We start from the raw sequence: 17,147 nt of genomic DNA on the forward strand, positions 1-17,147 counted from the left end.
GTTAGGATGTGACTCAGTCAAACCTCAGTGGGACTCCTCTGTGTTGATCAGGAACACCCTCAAGTAAACCCAAACAAAGTGGGTATCATCTTGAAAGGCACTGTGGTGATGGATGACCTGGCCAATTTACCCCAGGCCACCTGTCTTCTGTTTGGTCTCATCTATGCTCTTCACCTGGACTACCCTAAGGGCATGAAAAACACTTTCTGCTTTATTCAGCAGGTAATGCTCAACCTGAGTAGTCGTGAACTATCACCCAAAATTCAAACATTAAAGAATCAGCTTGCTGTGTGAAACTGAATTCAGGAAGGTTTTTGTTCCATGTACAAAATCTGTTGTTTATGTTTTTGCTCTGTTTGCCGTGTACACAATATGGCCTAAAATTTGTGTGCACCTGTTTGGCTCTAATTTTAGTAGAATTTTGTCATTAGGAAGCATTAGTTTAGAGAAGTCATATTCTCTGTCTTTTTCCTCCCCCAGTGGCTATATTATCTATGTCAGGACAGCTTTAGTTCAGATTTAAGAGCTCATTTTCTTATTTATTATTTTACATTTTAACCACTACATGGTAGCTATGGGGTAACTGCATTTAAACTTGACTAATTTTTTTTATTGTAATGTTTAAAATAAGTTTTAGTTGAATTTTAAGAGCTGTTTTAGAGGACATGTTCTCATGTATTTTTTTTTAATACATAAGAGATTTTGCTTTCATGAGGTAAACATGTAGAGTTCTGCTCAAAGTGTTATTAAAATAACATTGTTTTTCAGGATCAGTCATATTTTCAAAAAAAATATACAAGTCTTACAATTTTCTCCAGGAGTATAAATTTGAGTACAACTTTATATACCATTGTATATAAGAATGTTTCAGCAAATTTTCAGGGTGGTGCATTATGTCCCTTTGATGTTGTATTTCAAGGAAATAATAAAGCACAAAAAGGACTGTATTGGTCTGTCTTGTATTTTCATAAATATTTCTAATCAATAATAAAGTTAAATAGGATTAAAAAGAAAATTTAAGTAGAAATCAATTTCATTTACTTCAACTTATGATGTTAAGTAGAATTACTAGGTAAAGGAATTGGTATAACAAAAACAAAAAAGTTAAATCAACTTATCCTTGAGGTGTAAATTCCTTAAATTTAAGTAAACTCAACTTATCCAGGCTTACAGTGTAGTGACCTGGCCACTATCCTGCAAGAAGAATGGCTTAAAATCCCTCTGACCACTGTGCAGGACTTGTATATGTCATTCCCAAGACGAATTGACGCTGTATTGGCCGCAAAAGAAGGCCCTACACCATTCTAATACATTATTGTGGTCTAAAACCAGGTGTTTCACTTTCATTGTCCAACCCCTGTATATAGTTTTATATCCTTACCCTTTGAAGTCTTCCCTGGTCTTCCTTTTATAACCTTCCAATTATGTTTATACTTGAACTAAACAGCACAAAAAGTAAGCAAATTTGTGTTTGGTAGATTTTCTTTGTTGTAACAATGCTTCTTTGCAGTAAATAATATACCATTGGAGTCTGTCCATTTTCCTTTTAAGTGGTCCCACATGGAACATGCATTTGTGGGAGGAGCAGTAGAGCCGAGTATGTGGGTTGCACCCATGAAAAATGTGCCAAATCCTCTTTGCCAATGCAAACAGCCATGTTTGCAGCTTTAGGCTTGTGCTGGAATTCATTTTAGAATCCTTAAGAGATTGAATAAATATAAATACAAAATTTTGTTTTGGAGTACATTTCACAAAGCCCAACGTTACAGCACCTAAAATATACTTAGAGTTATATCTGTGATTCAGGTAAAGCAGTTTTGGTTACTTTGTATTCCTAAAACTCCCCTTCACACTTACAATAACTCTCACATATACAATGTTCAACCAGCAGCTTTATTGAATAAGGCATTCAATATGTGACACAATTGGGGGGGGAAGGGGAAAAACACTCATACTCCACTGACACACCGCTTATCAAATTTACATGAAAATCATATACACAATACCTCCTGCATCACAAAGGGATCATATTTGAGCTGGAGTACACACAAGGTGTTTAAACATTCTCACCACAACAGCACCGAGACCGAATTTTTAAAATCTCAGCCACTGTAGGATGCAAGGCCACTGTAAGAGACCCAATGACCACATGCCTCCAGTGATGCCTCCTTTCACAAATCAACAAAACCAATAAATCTCAAATAAAACACAAAAATGTATGTTGAATACTGGCTAGGAAGAAAATCTTGATTTATACAAAGCCTTTAGACTATTCTGAAATCCATGTACAGAACATACTACATCTAACAGTACAATAAGCCCATAATCTGTTTGCCAAAAAACATGAAATCAGAATGATTTGGTTATACACAAGTACAACAAACGTACAACAAACTCAGAGTAAACAAATCTGAAGAGTATTTTTTAAAATATACATTTCAAAAGCATATTCCCAAGTGCAGTTTTTGGAGAAAGCTGTGAATGAGCACTTCTAAAAGAAATGATAATAATAAAAATATAACATACTTTCTCATTCACAGTGCCTTCGTCCACCCACGAGAAAAGGGGGAAAAAAAAAGAACAAGAATTAACCCATTAAGGATTTGATTACACAGTACAAGGGTCCAATGAGATCACACAGCCCTGTGGCCAATCAGTTCACAGTCTGCCTTCTGTGGAGCAGACCATTTCCCTGAGGAATGCAAACTCTTATGTTTTTAGTGAGAGGCACACACACACCCACAAAAAGAAGAATGAAAAATGTATCAAGTTTTCTTGTTCCCACAGTGCACCTGCTTTATGGGATTTTTCAAGGAAGTTAGGACCAAGAACATAAATGAGCACATTTCACAGACAGGTGTGTGAGCTGTGTGTGTGCGTGTCCATAGATAATCCAATCGTAAATGACAGTAAAGGCATAACTCCGCAGAACATCAGAAGATTCCCATCATTGGTTAACTGAGGCCACCTTTGTGACTGTATACTGTAAGCACAGTCAGCATTCCATCTGCTTTTACTGGTGGATGAAGACAGAGAGAGAGACACAAAGAGAGGCTGCAAAGCAGGTCTGTGTTCCCTTCAGTTTGGAGAAGAGTTCAAATGACCAAGATATGCTGCTGTGTTTAATGTGGCCTGCCTGTGTTGACATGCCTATGCTGATCCAGCAGGGGACGCCTCATGATTGACTGTATGAGCTGTTCTGATTTCCATTGGAGCTCTGGTCATTCTCACTGTGGACCAATATAATAATGGCAGTAAACATGTGCCACATGTAAATATTCACTGTTTTTTATTTAACTAAGGTAAGGAGTTTGCTCAGTTTAGCTCATACCTGTTGGGTGGGGGCTTAGGCTTTGGCACCTTGTTTAGTACAGTAGGCATTTCTTTTCTGTCATCAAAATTTTTCCACTGATCGTAGAGCTTCAGAATGACCCTTATGATCTCCAAGATCTGTTTAAAAAATATATCACAAGTCATACTCCGGTAAATTCTTTTCTTAGTAATTTAATTTGACTTAATTGGAGCAATAATGTTAGTTTGTTTATTAAATTGTTAGATTAGTTAAAAACTTCTTTGCACAAAGCTTTGTGACTGAGTAATTGGAAAATACTCTCTCTCCATGTAACCACATAAAGTAGTGCCGACAAATATGTTTAATATGTTCCTACCTTATCCATGTCCACTGAAAGCTCTGCAAACCACTGCCGGGCATCTTTCTGCTGCACCACACATGCTACATGCAAACACGCTGTGAGGACAAGAGGATGCAGAAAAGAGGCTTTAAACACAATCCCAGTTGTGAAAAGCCATACATACTAAACACTGTATCACAGCACGAAGCAGCAAGAGTAAAATATAATAAAGCAGTCTTGTACAAGACTCTGACCAATACATGCACTAATTCAAAATGATTAAAATCACTTACCAAGGGCAATCATAAATGGTGGATAGAGCAGACACAGGTCTGTCCTGTATGTGTCATTCACTATCCTCCTGTTGTAACAGAAACACATATTTTAAACATATGCTGCATCATTCACACTGAAAATTATAGGAAAAAAATGCATGGGTCAAATCTTGCGCCTAAATACACGCTACTTTTTTAGCAGAGTATTTCTTTATAAATCAGTTTTTGCATTAGATGTTACTTAAGCACATTTCAGACCTGTTTTTGTGCATGGGCACCCTTTATATAGGACTTGTGTGGACTGTGAGGAGCTTTGTGTGTTCTCCCTGTGTCCGCATGGGTTTCCTCCGGGTGCTCCAGTTTCCTCCCACAGTCCAAAAACACATGTTGGTAGGTGAATTAGCTCAAAACTGTCCATAGGTGTGAGTGAATGTGTGAGTGTGTGTCACCCTTCGAAGGACTAGCGCCCCCCTGCATTGTGTGTTCCTGCCTAGTGCCCAGTAATTCCTGGTAGGAATCACTTAAGTGTGTAATCTTCCCACATAAAAAAATTGCAATACAATGGAACCTCTACTAACGAACGCCTATACTAACGAACTTTCCAAGATACGAACCAGGCATTTGAATATTTTTTGCCTCCACCAACAAACCACGACTCTAGAAATGAACCCGAGCCTCCGCCAAGCCAGCGGCTGGAAATGGCCATTGACCCCAATAGGCGAGTCTCCCAGCACCCAGACTTGAGTCATTGACCCTTTTTCTCTCGTTCTCTCGACCCTCGAGCTTTGAAGATTAGCAAATTGTAGCTTTAGCAATTTAGCATTAGTGTAAATAGCAGACATCGAAATTCGTGCTAAGTTAAGCCATATCTACACTTCGTCTCCCCACATTCACCGCCTACTCTCCGTTATTCCAGAAAGTGAGAAAGTTGTTTTACTTGAGCTAACATTATTTGACATTTACATTAATAAAAAAAAAAAAACATGTATCCCTAGTCAGGACGATTGTGGGACTCATTAGTTAAAATTATCTATTTAATTAACCTGGAAACCCTCACTGAAACTAAAACTTAAAGGAGTGCTCTGGCCAAGACTGTGAGCATTAACAAACGAAATTATGCACATCATAAACTCACACAATCACCTTTCTTACCATGCTAATGGAAGCAGCATATCCTCCTGCCCCATGTCCTGTACATACTGAAGTAAAGGTCTATAGGGGTGGTACACGATCAGACAGCAATCCTGAACACAGTAACATACATTAATCAGTGCACCAACACCAATCAGGGCATTTAGAAACACCTGCTGTTAGACTGGCACACTCACCATAAGCTCTAGTAGGTAGAACTCACATTCCAAGATCTATGATGGAAGAGATGGGGAATAACATGAGAGTCAGGGCTTAGGGAGTGAATGGAGAGACACAGATGAAAAGTTGATTACACGTCTCTGTAGCCCGATAAATCATGTGGCAACTGCACTAATCATAATCCCTGCCTTGATTGTCGACCTACACAAGCAGATCAATAAATGTTCCCGCAGCTTCTGGACAGCTGAGGCATTACTCTCCAAGCACATGACACACAGGCCAAAATGAACAACCTCATGAGTTATCAGAAAACACTTAGCACATGCATGCGATAGTAGAATCACTGCCACAATTTTCCACAGCAATGAGACTTTCACACCATGATGGCAAGAGTGTGTGTAGAGTGCCTCTACGCACGTCAAAAACCGTGACACACTACAAGACTAAGGAATGCTTCATCACTGAACCCATGCACACGTGTGTGTGGAAGTAGCGTTCCGAACAATCTAGTGAGTAAGTCATTTTCAAAAGAGTGACAAAACTCAACCAGCACATTACACGACCAAACTAAATTTGACATTTTATAATGTTGGAAGTCTTACTTACATGGTTCATTCTGTAGGGGAACTCCTTAGGAAAGGCATAAGAGAATCGCGTTTTCACTGTTGAGACAAACAAGATTGTGTGTGATTCTCAAGCAGAAGAAGCAACAGTCCCAAGATTAGTGACATTAATGTCATTAAAAAAAATTAAACAAAATATAAGAGGTATTTCCTTTAAATTACTTTGAAAATCTTTTGGAGCTGTGTGTATGCTTCTGAATGTGTAGAACTGCATGAAAATATTCAACTCAAAGATGCACAACAATATCAGAAAAATATCATTATCAGCAGGTATTTGCTTAAAAAAAATGTTCAGGCAAAATATATATTTTAAGATTTAACAAAATTTATCTGGAAGGGACAAACATTAAAGTGATGCTCAACTACTTCACTCAAGTTTCTGCATTTTGTTTGATTAATTTTACAGAAACAATAATGCATATCAAATCAAGTTTGATGTAACCTCAATCCCATTTTAGATAAGCTTTTATGTTTATATCAATACCTGCATCAGCAGATTAAAATATCAGATGTAAATATCAACCCACAATTTCCCAATTGGATTTTCCCAACACAGCTGTCAATTTTCTAAGTTATTTATTTCTGTTGCATTTTATCTCAAATGAGCAACAACTGTTTTTTGATAAGCTAAGTGACAATTTTTAATATTAATACACTTACACACAGAGGTTGCTGCAGAAATAAGGCGGGTGTTGGATACTACTCCAAATTCCTGCAAAAAGAAAACACCCACAAATGAAGACAAGTTGAGTTTTTCCCCATTTTCATAAGTAAAAAAACAAGAAATAAATATTGGAATGATCTATTCACCTCCACTTTTGATGCTAGAAACACACAAGTAGGAGCCATCAGTACCGGGTCTATACTTTTTAAAGAATACCTGGGGAAAAAAAATTATTGAAAATAAATTATTATTATTATCTTAACTTATTAACTTAAATTAAATGCACACAAATGACTGGAATTAATTAAAATTTACACATTTATAATAATTCATAATACTAAACAACTTATAGCTGCGGTTTTGTTTAATTTTATGCTACTTTTCACAATGGAGAGAAACTGTATGTTGTATAAACATAATGTTATAAAATCTTGTATATAATTTTATGGATTTGCCAAAAATTTAATTTGGGGAGATTCACCTTATTCTGTGGTGTAACAATGGTTTTAGAAACGGTCAATTTCCAAAATCAATTAAACATCTAAAAATGTGTCTGTGTTCATTAAAAATATGTCAATTTACAATTTTTTCCAAGAAACAAAATACACAAATGCCTTAAAATCAGTTAGATATAACTCTACCCCTTGATTTCTTGATTTATGAATATGTAATTAGACCCTGTTTTGATCTCTTAAAGGAACAGATGTCTTAGTGTTGCAGTGACTTGTGAGCACTACTTCTATTATTGGACATGAAATTACCCAACCCTGTTAGCTGTGTGATCGTGGAGACATTACTCACCTCGCATAAAAGCGTTTGAAGTAGACAGTCGCTGTAGCAATGACCTGCTGTCTGAGTTTCAAGTGCTCCCCCAAGGCCTGGATCACTGAGAGAAACATTTAAACTCATGAATCTCAGCAGTGCTTAAAAATCATTACTAAGGTTTAATTACAATGTAACAGAACAGGAGATACCTGTTTTAATACCATGTTAACATGCTCAGTTTCTTCTGCTCTTCAATTAAATCATATGCATATTGTCCCTTTACTTCATCTGTTAATTGATATTTACATTTATAAATTACAATACACTTTGATCTAAGACTAAAACACAGAACTAGTAAAACAAAAAAGTAAAGACATTTTCATTTATATGGTTCTTTACCATTTGCAAAGAATATCTGCAGCTTCCAGTACTCCTCTTCTGTGAGGAACTTCAGATCTTTTTGACGCTCTTTTAACAGGTCCTGCTTGTCCAGCACCCACTGCAGGCTAAACAGAGTGATATAAAAAATAGAAAATTAGAATACATAATTATATAGTGACATAATTTAAAGTGGTTTCCAATCCCAGTAATTAAAACCGACTGCAGTTTTGTTTAAACTGCTTTACATGTATTATAATTCAAGTCAGGTGACTTTTTATGCATTTCTTACTGGAGTTTATATGTAAATATTTAAACCAATCACAAACAGGTCGTCACAAATTACAAGCATTTCATTCTTTCTCTAAAGACTAACTCTATTTCCTCTTGTATATTCCTCTATAAGTGCAGAGAGCTTTGCATTTCAACACAAAATCTTCTAATCTTTGAGCTACTGGGATTTATAAATGTCATGGCAGTTGTGTGAAAAGTAGACCTTTCATTTTGCAACCTCAACAACATAAATTATGTAGGATCCTGTGATTTCCTCAACAATTAAGAGCTAGAATTTACTTGTAAAAGCAAGAAGGCAAACTGAGCAAGATTCTCCCTCCTTATTACAACAGGAATTCCATCAATTTCTAAAATAACCTACATAATTAATTTGCTGAAATGTAAACAAAGACACTGAGTCATGTGATGTGAACTGAAACTTTCAGTAAAGAAACCTATGAGTCAGAACTGTTCACTGTGATGGTGACAGGAACCAGATATTTGACAAGTTTATTGCCTTTAAAAGCTGTAGCCTTAACATATTGCATGGATTTATTACAAACACCGGTCCTGATGCCTGAGATATTGCTTTATTATTTTGCACAAATACATAATAGATACTTGCATGACATTGCACCGCAAAACCATGGAAAGAAAACCTTGTTTAGACTTACTGCTATTATCAACAGAACATTCAAAAACATTAACATTTCACTTGTAGTTTTTGACTGTAAATAAAGTAACAACATTTAGGTTGCAGACAGCACACTCCCAATCCTCACCACTGTCAATAATCTGAGCTTGTATTTTTTCTAGAATTAATCTTTAAACAATGAAACGTCTCTGAATTAATAGTTAAGTGCTTAACTAAACAACCAACTAGAATAGAGCTACAGACAATGCACTAATCAGCCATAAACTTTAAAATGACCTATTTTTCTACACTCATATTGATTTTCTCAGTCCCACTGACCATACAGACTCACTTTGTAATTCTACAATTACAGACTATAATCAATTTGTTTAACTGCATATATCATTAGCTGCATTTCATCGTTCTTCGTTAAATCATAGCTATCTGTGGTTGTTCTTATATTTTGATAAACAGGATTAAATTGAGATTTAAGAAGTATGCAGAGCCACAAATATGCCCAAGCCTGTAATTATAGAACAGCAAGGTGCAGCTATATATCAAGTGGAGCTGATAAAATGGACATTGATTTTAGAAACAATGGGGTAATATTAATGTTATGGCTGTAGCACAGTGAATGTAACGTTAACCGTTCCGAGCTATTTTGCTAAGGTGAGCTCCCAACAACACAGCAGGATTTTACCTCAAATTAAGCACAATCGTTTAAAACACACATTTATATATTCATAGACAGTCGAATAAAGTGTTATTTATCAGACAGGTAGTATAATTAAGTTATAAAGAGCTGTATAAGGTTATAATTTTGGACAGGAAAGCGGTTTACTGTTTCACGGCTTTATCTTCGCTAGCAACCGCCAGGCCCCGAAACAAATTATTTACTGGTTGCCACAGCGAGTCTGCACTGAAAATACTCACTAATGTGAACTCTGCCAGAAGTTCCCTGCCATTGTGCCCGGACTGAGGTAGAATAGAGAATCTTAAATGAACTTTTAACGCGTAGAAAATGGACTCGTACACCAGTTCAAACAGCAGATAACAGAAAACTGCCCCTACGCTTTGAGTCCGGACAAGAACAGGCTCCGGAGAGACACACAACCACCACTTTATTGCCCCCCTCAGGTCATTGACTACAATGCCGCAACACTCATTTGCATTCAATAACATGACAGATTTAGAAATTATTTTCAAGACAAAAATAATTTAGTGTTATAAATATTTGCTTATATATAAGTCTACACATTTGCCTTTATTTAGTATGCACTTATATATGATTACGTCATTATTCTCTGGCCCCGCCTCCACTTATTCCTGTGCCGCTCATATGCAGTTGACAGGATTGGATGCTTAAGTATACGACGTAAGAAACCCTGGTCTGAATCTAATCATTCGAGACTCTCATTAGAACACTGCAGTTTCCAAATGGAAATATATAAATTTAGATGTAAATGTAATTGTACATGTACATTATCCTCCTCCAATATTTACATAGTGCAGTTTCTGAGGTGCTGAACCCTGAGTAGTGATGACAGAGGCACCATTCTCCTATTACAGTTCAGTGGAATATCACAATGATTTTGAAACAGTAAATGTAATCTAGAAATACTATTGTGTGTTCAATCAAAGAGCTAATATTAAGTCATTGTTAACTGGTGGGTATCTTGGGTTTAAATTAAAATGGCCAATTTCTCACATATAAATATTCTGCCATCATAAACATGTCTGATATGTACTTAACTTCCTCCTTCGGAATGTGAACAGAAACGTAATCTGTCCTTATACACATAAACACATGTTAAGGTGAATTCACTGACATGGTCAGAGCAGCAAAAATAAAGCCGTTCAAGTGTTGTCACAATATAGGAAATTTAGAAAATTAACCCAAAAATATGAATTAGGAACTATTAATGGGTGGCATACTGGCAACACAGGAAGTGTTTACTCTCACAGAGCTCTAGGGTCCTGGGGTTGTGGGTTCAAACCTTACCTCGGGACATGGTCTATGAGGAGTAGGGTGTGTTCTCCCGTTGTCTGTGTGGGTTTACTCCATGTGCTCAGGTTTTCTCCCACAGCGCATAAACATATGATCGTAGGTCTATTGACTGTGTGTGTTTAATGTGTGAGTGTGTGTGTGTGTGTATATGTGTCCATGTAATGGACTGATTCTCTGTCCATTGTGTATTCCTACTTTACACCCAGTGATTTCAGGTATGTTCCGGCAATAGACTATGGAGCAGTACTGTCTTCTCTGGAGGGATGAAGCTCTGTATCACCAGTCCAACTCATCCCAAAGATATTGGATTCAGAACTTCCGAGAAGACAGTACTGTTCCATAGCCTATAGCTGGAGAAATTTTTTACCACTCAACCCAATCCTAGTTGAACGTCTGTGTTCAGTGGGTGTATTCACTCATAGAAAAAGATGTCTACAAACGTTTCCATATCTAGTGTATGATATCATTAGTAATACGAATGTGGGCGTGTCTGTCAGATATAAACAGTGTGTGAGCAATTCAGGGCCTAAACACAGTCCGTAAATTCTCCTCCCACAGGCCTCCACGCTCTAATTAAGAAAGTTCCCGCCTCTATTTTTATCCCCTAAAGGATCTTCTCGGCCTCCTGTGAGATGTTTATGATTTCTGCTCGCTCTCAGACTGGGGCTCAACATTCCAAGGGAGGCGTGGTCGTCCTAAAGGCCCGGATATAAGCCCCTCATTAAAGAGGAGCTGCAGTGGAAGTTGAGCTGTGTTGTGGAAGCCCCCGGTCTCACAATGAGTAAAAGCCCAGAGAGAATGTCCTCCTACAGGCGGCACTTTGAGGGTGCGCTCGCCGCCTCCTCCTCCTCCTGCCACATCCGGGTCTCCAGCCCGTCTCCCGTGCGCCGCTCCGCCAGCTACAGCCGCGCGCGCAGCAGCCGCCGCGCACTGTCGGGCACGCGCACTCCGCGCATCACCAGGTAAAGCTATACATATCTGATCTCATCACTTAACTTTATTCTCGTCTGTCTGTTTTTCCGATTCTTTCTATTCTTTCTTTCTTTTTGGTTTGTTTTGAAGTATCCGTCTTTATTCTTTATTTCTTCCTTTCTGGCTTGTTACTCACTTATTTACTCGTTCACTCACTCAGTATCTGTGTTCTCCCACTCCCTTCCTCACTCACTCACTCACTCACTCACACTATAGTCTCATATTCTTTCACTCACTAACTCAAGCACTCAATACTATCACATTCATTCACTCACTCACTCAGTCACGCACTTGTTCACTCATTCAATCAATAACCCAAGCACTAAAATCTCTCCGACTTGCTCACTCACTCAATCACTAACTCACCTTTAGCATGGTGAAAATTCTTTCTTGTTCAGTAATTGCATGTGCCGTATTTTGCACCTTGCCCCACTGACTGTTGTTTGTTCTTTGCAGCAGTGTGAGTATGGGTGCTCTGTGTGTTGGTATGGGCATTGGAGGAGCACTGGACCTGGAAGCTGCTGCCGCTGCCAACCAGGTATTCCTCAGCACACGCACCAGTGAGAGGCAGGAGATGGTCACCCTCAATGACCGCCTGGCCATCTACATCGAGAAGGTAAGGCAAGCCTTCCCTGTGCATTTGCCTGAGAAGTTGTGCATATGTTCTTTGTGGAAGGCCTAAAATAAAGTGCGTTTGGTTGTTTTGAAGGTGCGCTCTCTGGAGCAGCAGAACAAAGTGCTGGAGACTGAGATCGATGCGCTGAAAGGCCGCTTTGTGAAGCCCTCAGGCCTGCGCATGATGTACGAGGAGCAGCTGAGAGAGCTGAGAAGGATTGCTGATCAGATGAAAGTCCAGAGGGTGAGAGATCTATAGGATGATACATACAGGATAGAGACCCTCTAACACACCCTCATAGACCAGCCTTGTTCCATTTTTAAAGACCTGTTTCTTCCTTTTCCTTGCATTTTATTTTGACATTAAAGTCCACTGTGTAACCATTGGTAGTCAACTACTGTAACAGAAACAACCTGTTAGACTCTAAATGGTAAGAATATATAATAAACCATCATCCAGCATTCATCCAAATGTGTCTAAGTGCTCACAAAGATTTTATTTCGCTTACTCACATCTGTCTACCTGAAGGACCTTGCCATTGCTGCTAAGGAGGCCATGGCAGGGCAGCTAGAGATGGTGAAAATAAAGTATGAAGAGGCCCTGGAAGCCAGGAAGAAAGCTGAGCTGGAGATTAAAGCTTTCAAACCGGTGAGTTGGCAGCTTGAATTCTTCATAGAGTGCTCTCATGGTGAATAAACAACATAAAACCAAGAAGCTACACTATATGTTTAAGTTTGTGAACACCTGCTAAACAAATCAAGGGTTTAAACAAATTAATAGATATTGTAACATTGTGGGGCGGCACGGTGGTGCAGCAGGTAGTGTCGCAGTCACACAGCTCCAGGGACCTGGAGGTTGTGGGTTCGATTCCCACTCTGGGTGACTGTCTGTGAGGAGTTGGTGTGTTCTCCCTGTGTCTGCGTGGGTTTCCTCCAGGTGACTGTCTGTGAGGAGTTGGTGTGTTCTCCCTGTGTCTGTGTGGGTTTCCTCCGGGTGCTTCGGTTTCCTCCCACAGTCCAAAAACACACGTTGGTAGGGTTGGTGACTCAAAAGTGTCTGTAGGTGTGAGTGTGTAAGTGAATGTGTTGCCCTGTGAAGGACTGGCGCCCCCTCCAGGGTGTATTCCTGCCTTGCGCCCAATGATTCCAGGTAGGCTCTGGACCCACTGCGACCCTGAACTGGATAAGGGTTACAGATAATGAATGGAACATTGTGGTGAAGATTTTATAGTATTCGGCCTGAAGAACATCAGTGAGGTTAGGTGCTGATGTTGGATGATTAGTTCTGGATCAGAAACATCATTGCAACTCATGCTAAAGGTCAACAGAGAACACAGTGCCACTCCACAGCCTTGGTTTATTAAATTTTATTAAAAATAACTAGCACTTGCTTATGGGCATGTTGACCTTAGCCTCATGTGTAGATGCTCCAGAGTGTACCATTCACAATAAATGCAGTTGATTATAAAGCTTATAGACATGTTCTGTATAAGACAACTCTTGGTGTTATAAAGAAAAATCAAATATAATTACATACCTCTTAAACTTGTTTGTCTTTGGTCACTGATAAAGCTGTTTTGTTTTGCAGGATGTTGATGCAGCAACGTCAGCCCGCATTGCTCTGGAGAAACAGCTGGAGAACCTGGAGGTGGAGCTGGAGTTCCTTCAGAGGATTCACAAACAGGTTAAGGGCTCTTTTAATCATACAGTGACATTCTGTTCGTCAGTGTTTCTCAAACTAGAGCCTCAGATGCATCGTTTGTACTGTATCACTACTCTCTCAAAAAAGGTTCAGTAGAGGTACATTATTGTCACTAAAAATACTAAAAGGTGGGTTTGTTTCTGTGTTTTATCATTTCATTCCTTCAGGAAATTGAAGAACTGATGGCTCAGATTTACGGAACCGTGGCCAAGGTCGATGTGTCTTTCTCTCTGCCTGATCTTTCCTCAGCGCTCAAGCAGATCCAGTCCCAATACGACAGCATTGCTGCACAGAACTTACAGGTAAACAAATAATTAATATTTCCTCATAGTAACAGCAACGTTGCACTTGATTTTATTCTGGAAATTGAGTTGCAATATATTTAGAACAAAACGTTAATAATGCATGTGTCTCATCTCAAATTTGTTCCTCAGGAAATGGACGCCTGGTATAAGGCGAAGTTTCAGGACCTGAACTTAGCATCAACACAACATGTAGAATCCGTCCGAGGCCTCAGAGAGGATATCAATGCATACAAGAAAGACGTTAGTACAGAACTTCTATATTTTCCTTCACATATTACCAAAATGCTTTACAGTTTACAAAATGCTGATAATCAGAACAAAGAATTGCAGTGTCTATATTACACCTAACTGTAGGTCTAAGTATAGACCTAATTATTTCATGAATATAAATTTTTTATATGTAAAATATCATTACATATAAATATTCTAAAGCAATAGGATCAGTTTGCATATTTGTAATAATTTCATATAATAGTTTTCTGATGGAACGTTCCAATCTTGGGACATCTGGTTCCTTTCTCAAAACACCAAAGAATTTTATAAACTGATCAAACCACGCTGGATAAATTAAAAATGAATGTTCGGAAATCTATGGCATACAATTTTATCTATTATTTGCGCTACATGTACAATTATGCATAACATTTGAAACATTTATGGAAATCCCCTGTAACACGAACCCTCCAGGTTAATTCCATGTAGGAGCACAGCCATCAGTCGCTTTCTATTCATGTCATAGATCCAGAACAAGGAGCGTGAGCTTGAGCTCCTTAAAACCAGGAACGAGGCTTTGCAGGCCCAGATCCGTGAAGCTCAGGAGAGACACAGGAAGGAGGAGGACGTCTTAGAGGTGAATAAACCCCTACATGTCCATGTGGCATCTGAATAAAAACATCAATAAGTACTTACAAAATCTCATCTTGTGCATTTTTAGGCCCGCATTGAAGCTCTGAAGCTGGATATGAAGGCTGTGAAAGAGAAGATAACTCTGCTGCTGAAGGAGTATCAGGACCTGCTGAATGTGAAGATGGCTTTGGAGATTGAGATCACCACATACAGGTTGGCCCTGTCCCTAAGCCTTGAGGTTCTCTTTGAAGTGCTCAAGTTTGCAACATTAAAAACAGACACTTGAAAACAGAATAAGACATTTGGCTCATATTCCTTTAACTGTGATCATAAGAATAAGCTAAATAATGCATTTATGCTAACATGTGGTGTTGAATATACTTGCTGCTCAGCCTTCTTCTCTATTTCTGATTGGGGTCAGTGTCACCACCGTGTCTGCCAAATTATTATTTCATTATTATTTATTTGTATCCATGTTTGGTCATTTTACAATTTTGGTATATCAGGAGTATTTGGATATGTAGGTTTGCATGCTAGCTAGCCATAACACAGGCTGTTGTTTTCAACCACATACACTCACAACTCACTACCATTCCCAAGGGAATGACTAGTTTCAATAAAGAGTGATGTTTGCTTAATTATTGGAAGACCTTCCCAAAACACTGCTGCAGAGTAAATGGACTTTATTTCTGTGGTTATTTAGGAAGCTGATTGAAGGTGAGGATAGCCGTTTGACGACCATGGTGCGTGGCCTGTCTCTGATGGGCCACAGCACTCCTGTGAGCATGGGATTGGTCGGTGCATCAGGGGTCAGACTCAGTGGAGCTCTTGGTGGAACAGCTGCAACTTCATCAAAGGTCACGTCCTCCTCCACGGGCATCCAGGGGACAATGCAGGAGTTCACCCGCGAGCAGGCAGTGGAGGTGACAGAGAGGAAGACCGTCCTTATCAGGTAAAAGTAGTCGGATGTGCCACAATATCACAGATAATACAGCTCTTAGGAAAAGGGTAGTAAGTGGTGAACTGGTGAACAATCTCAATTTGAAGTCCACACTGCAGCTAAAGAAACCTTGGATAACAGAGATGTACTGGCTGGTGGACGCTAATTAAGAGAAGATAATCCTTTATTAGTCCCATAGTGGGGAAATTCACAATTGATAATTGATAGTAAAAAAATGAAATGAGGTCTTGAAATCAAACTATAACTTTAAATCCAATGTTCCTGAGGGCATTAGGAGTTTCCACTGAAATGATATTAATGAAACCCTAAACAGCTGAATGTGTGACTAATGCCATCTCTCTTTGGGTTTAGAACAGTTAGGACAGAAAAGGACGTTGTTCAGAGTGACACACAGGAATGCACCATCACCATCTCCGGAGCGGCGGATGAGACGGAGTAGACTTTTCAGAAAGTGCATGACCTTTACCTTGTAGTTCTACCAGAATCCACTTCCTTTCTTTATTCTACAAGCAGGACTTAAGTAAAAGGAAAACTACAAAATGGCTAGGACCGTTTTTAAACAGTCTAAACACAGGCCCTATCCTCAGATAATAATTTCAGTTTTCATTTATGCTTTAGCCATCAGTGAGAAAAGATATCTCTCCCTCTCCCAAATCACTCAGCATGATGGTAGACATCTATAAGCTAACATAAAAGAGCTAGGTGCTTATTGTTCTCCTCCAAGTGTGTTGATCTCCCCAATAGCAATTGGCAAAGGGTATTATTTATACATGACAACATTACACCACTCCCCCCTGAAATGTACAACCAATTCAATCCCAGCCAAAAAGGTTCAGTTTGAAGTGTTTTCCTCATCTGAGAATGGAGGAGAAAACAGATTATTCTAAAGAGAACGTGGTAAAGGCTCATGTCCCAAATAAAACGTGAAGCTTTAAGTTTAACCCTGAAGCATGGCAGATGACAAAATAACAAGCCATACTCCTCACCATCTACCTCCTCTCATGGTGCTACACTGTCACGACTAAAACTCCTAACAGTATTCAAGCTTTTAACCTCCTCTGTGTCCTCTGTATCTGTTACAGTATACGCAACAAATAAATCTTTCTGCAAAGCAACACTGAGTCTTCCTTTAACTGTCTGAAAGACAAGGAACCAAAATTGCTGCTTTGATGCTGTTTGTTTG

General features: G+C 38.9%; 2 protein-coding genes across 2 annotated transcripts; one reads left to right on the plus strand and one right to left on the minus strand.

The window, feature by feature from the left end:
• Positions 1–1,889: 1,889 nt before the first annotated feature.
• Positions 1,890–9,658, minus strand: ccnc (cyclin C). Its single transcript, XM_066668171.1, has 12 exons — positions 9,489–9,658; positions 7,670–7,776; positions 7,307–7,391; positions 6,652–6,721; positions 6,502–6,553; positions 5,825–5,880; positions 5,236–5,271; positions 5,060–5,151; positions 3,926–3,993; positions 3,669–3,748; positions 3,332–3,450; positions 1,890–3,230 (listed from the first exon to the last, which is right to left on the minus strand). Exons 1-12 carry the CDS (start codon positions 9,518–9,520, stop codon positions 3,176–3,178), a joined length of 852 nt encoding a protein of 283 aa, XP_066524268.1. The 5' UTR covers positions 9,521–9,658; the 3' UTR covers positions 1,890–3,175.
• Positions 9,659–11,333: 1,675 nt separating this feature from the next.
• On the plus strand, positions 11,334–17,015 carry ngs (notochord granular surface). Its single transcript, XM_066669765.1, has 11 exons — positions 11,334–11,525; positions 11,992–12,151; positions 12,245–12,394; positions 12,680–12,799; positions 13,739–13,834; positions 14,020–14,154; positions 14,287–14,397; positions 14,897–15,007; positions 15,092–15,216; positions 15,707–15,955; positions 16,316–17,015. Exons 1-11 carry the CDS (start codon positions 11,341–11,343, stop codon positions 16,401–16,403), a joined length of 1,530 nt encoding a protein of 509 aa, XP_066525862.1. The 5' UTR covers positions 11,334–11,340; the 3' UTR covers positions 16,404–17,015.
• The last annotated feature ends 132 nt before the right edge of the window (positions 17,016–17,147 follow it).

Source organism: Hoplias malabaricus, chromosome 4 (genome assembly GCF_029633855.1).
Source record: "Hoplias malabaricus isolate fHopMal1 chromosome 4, fHopMal1.hap1, whole genome shotgun sequence".
In the NCBI taxonomy this organism is placed as follows: domain Eukaryota; kingdom Metazoa; phylum Chordata; class Actinopteri; order Characiformes; family Erythrinidae; genus Hoplias; species Hoplias malabaricus.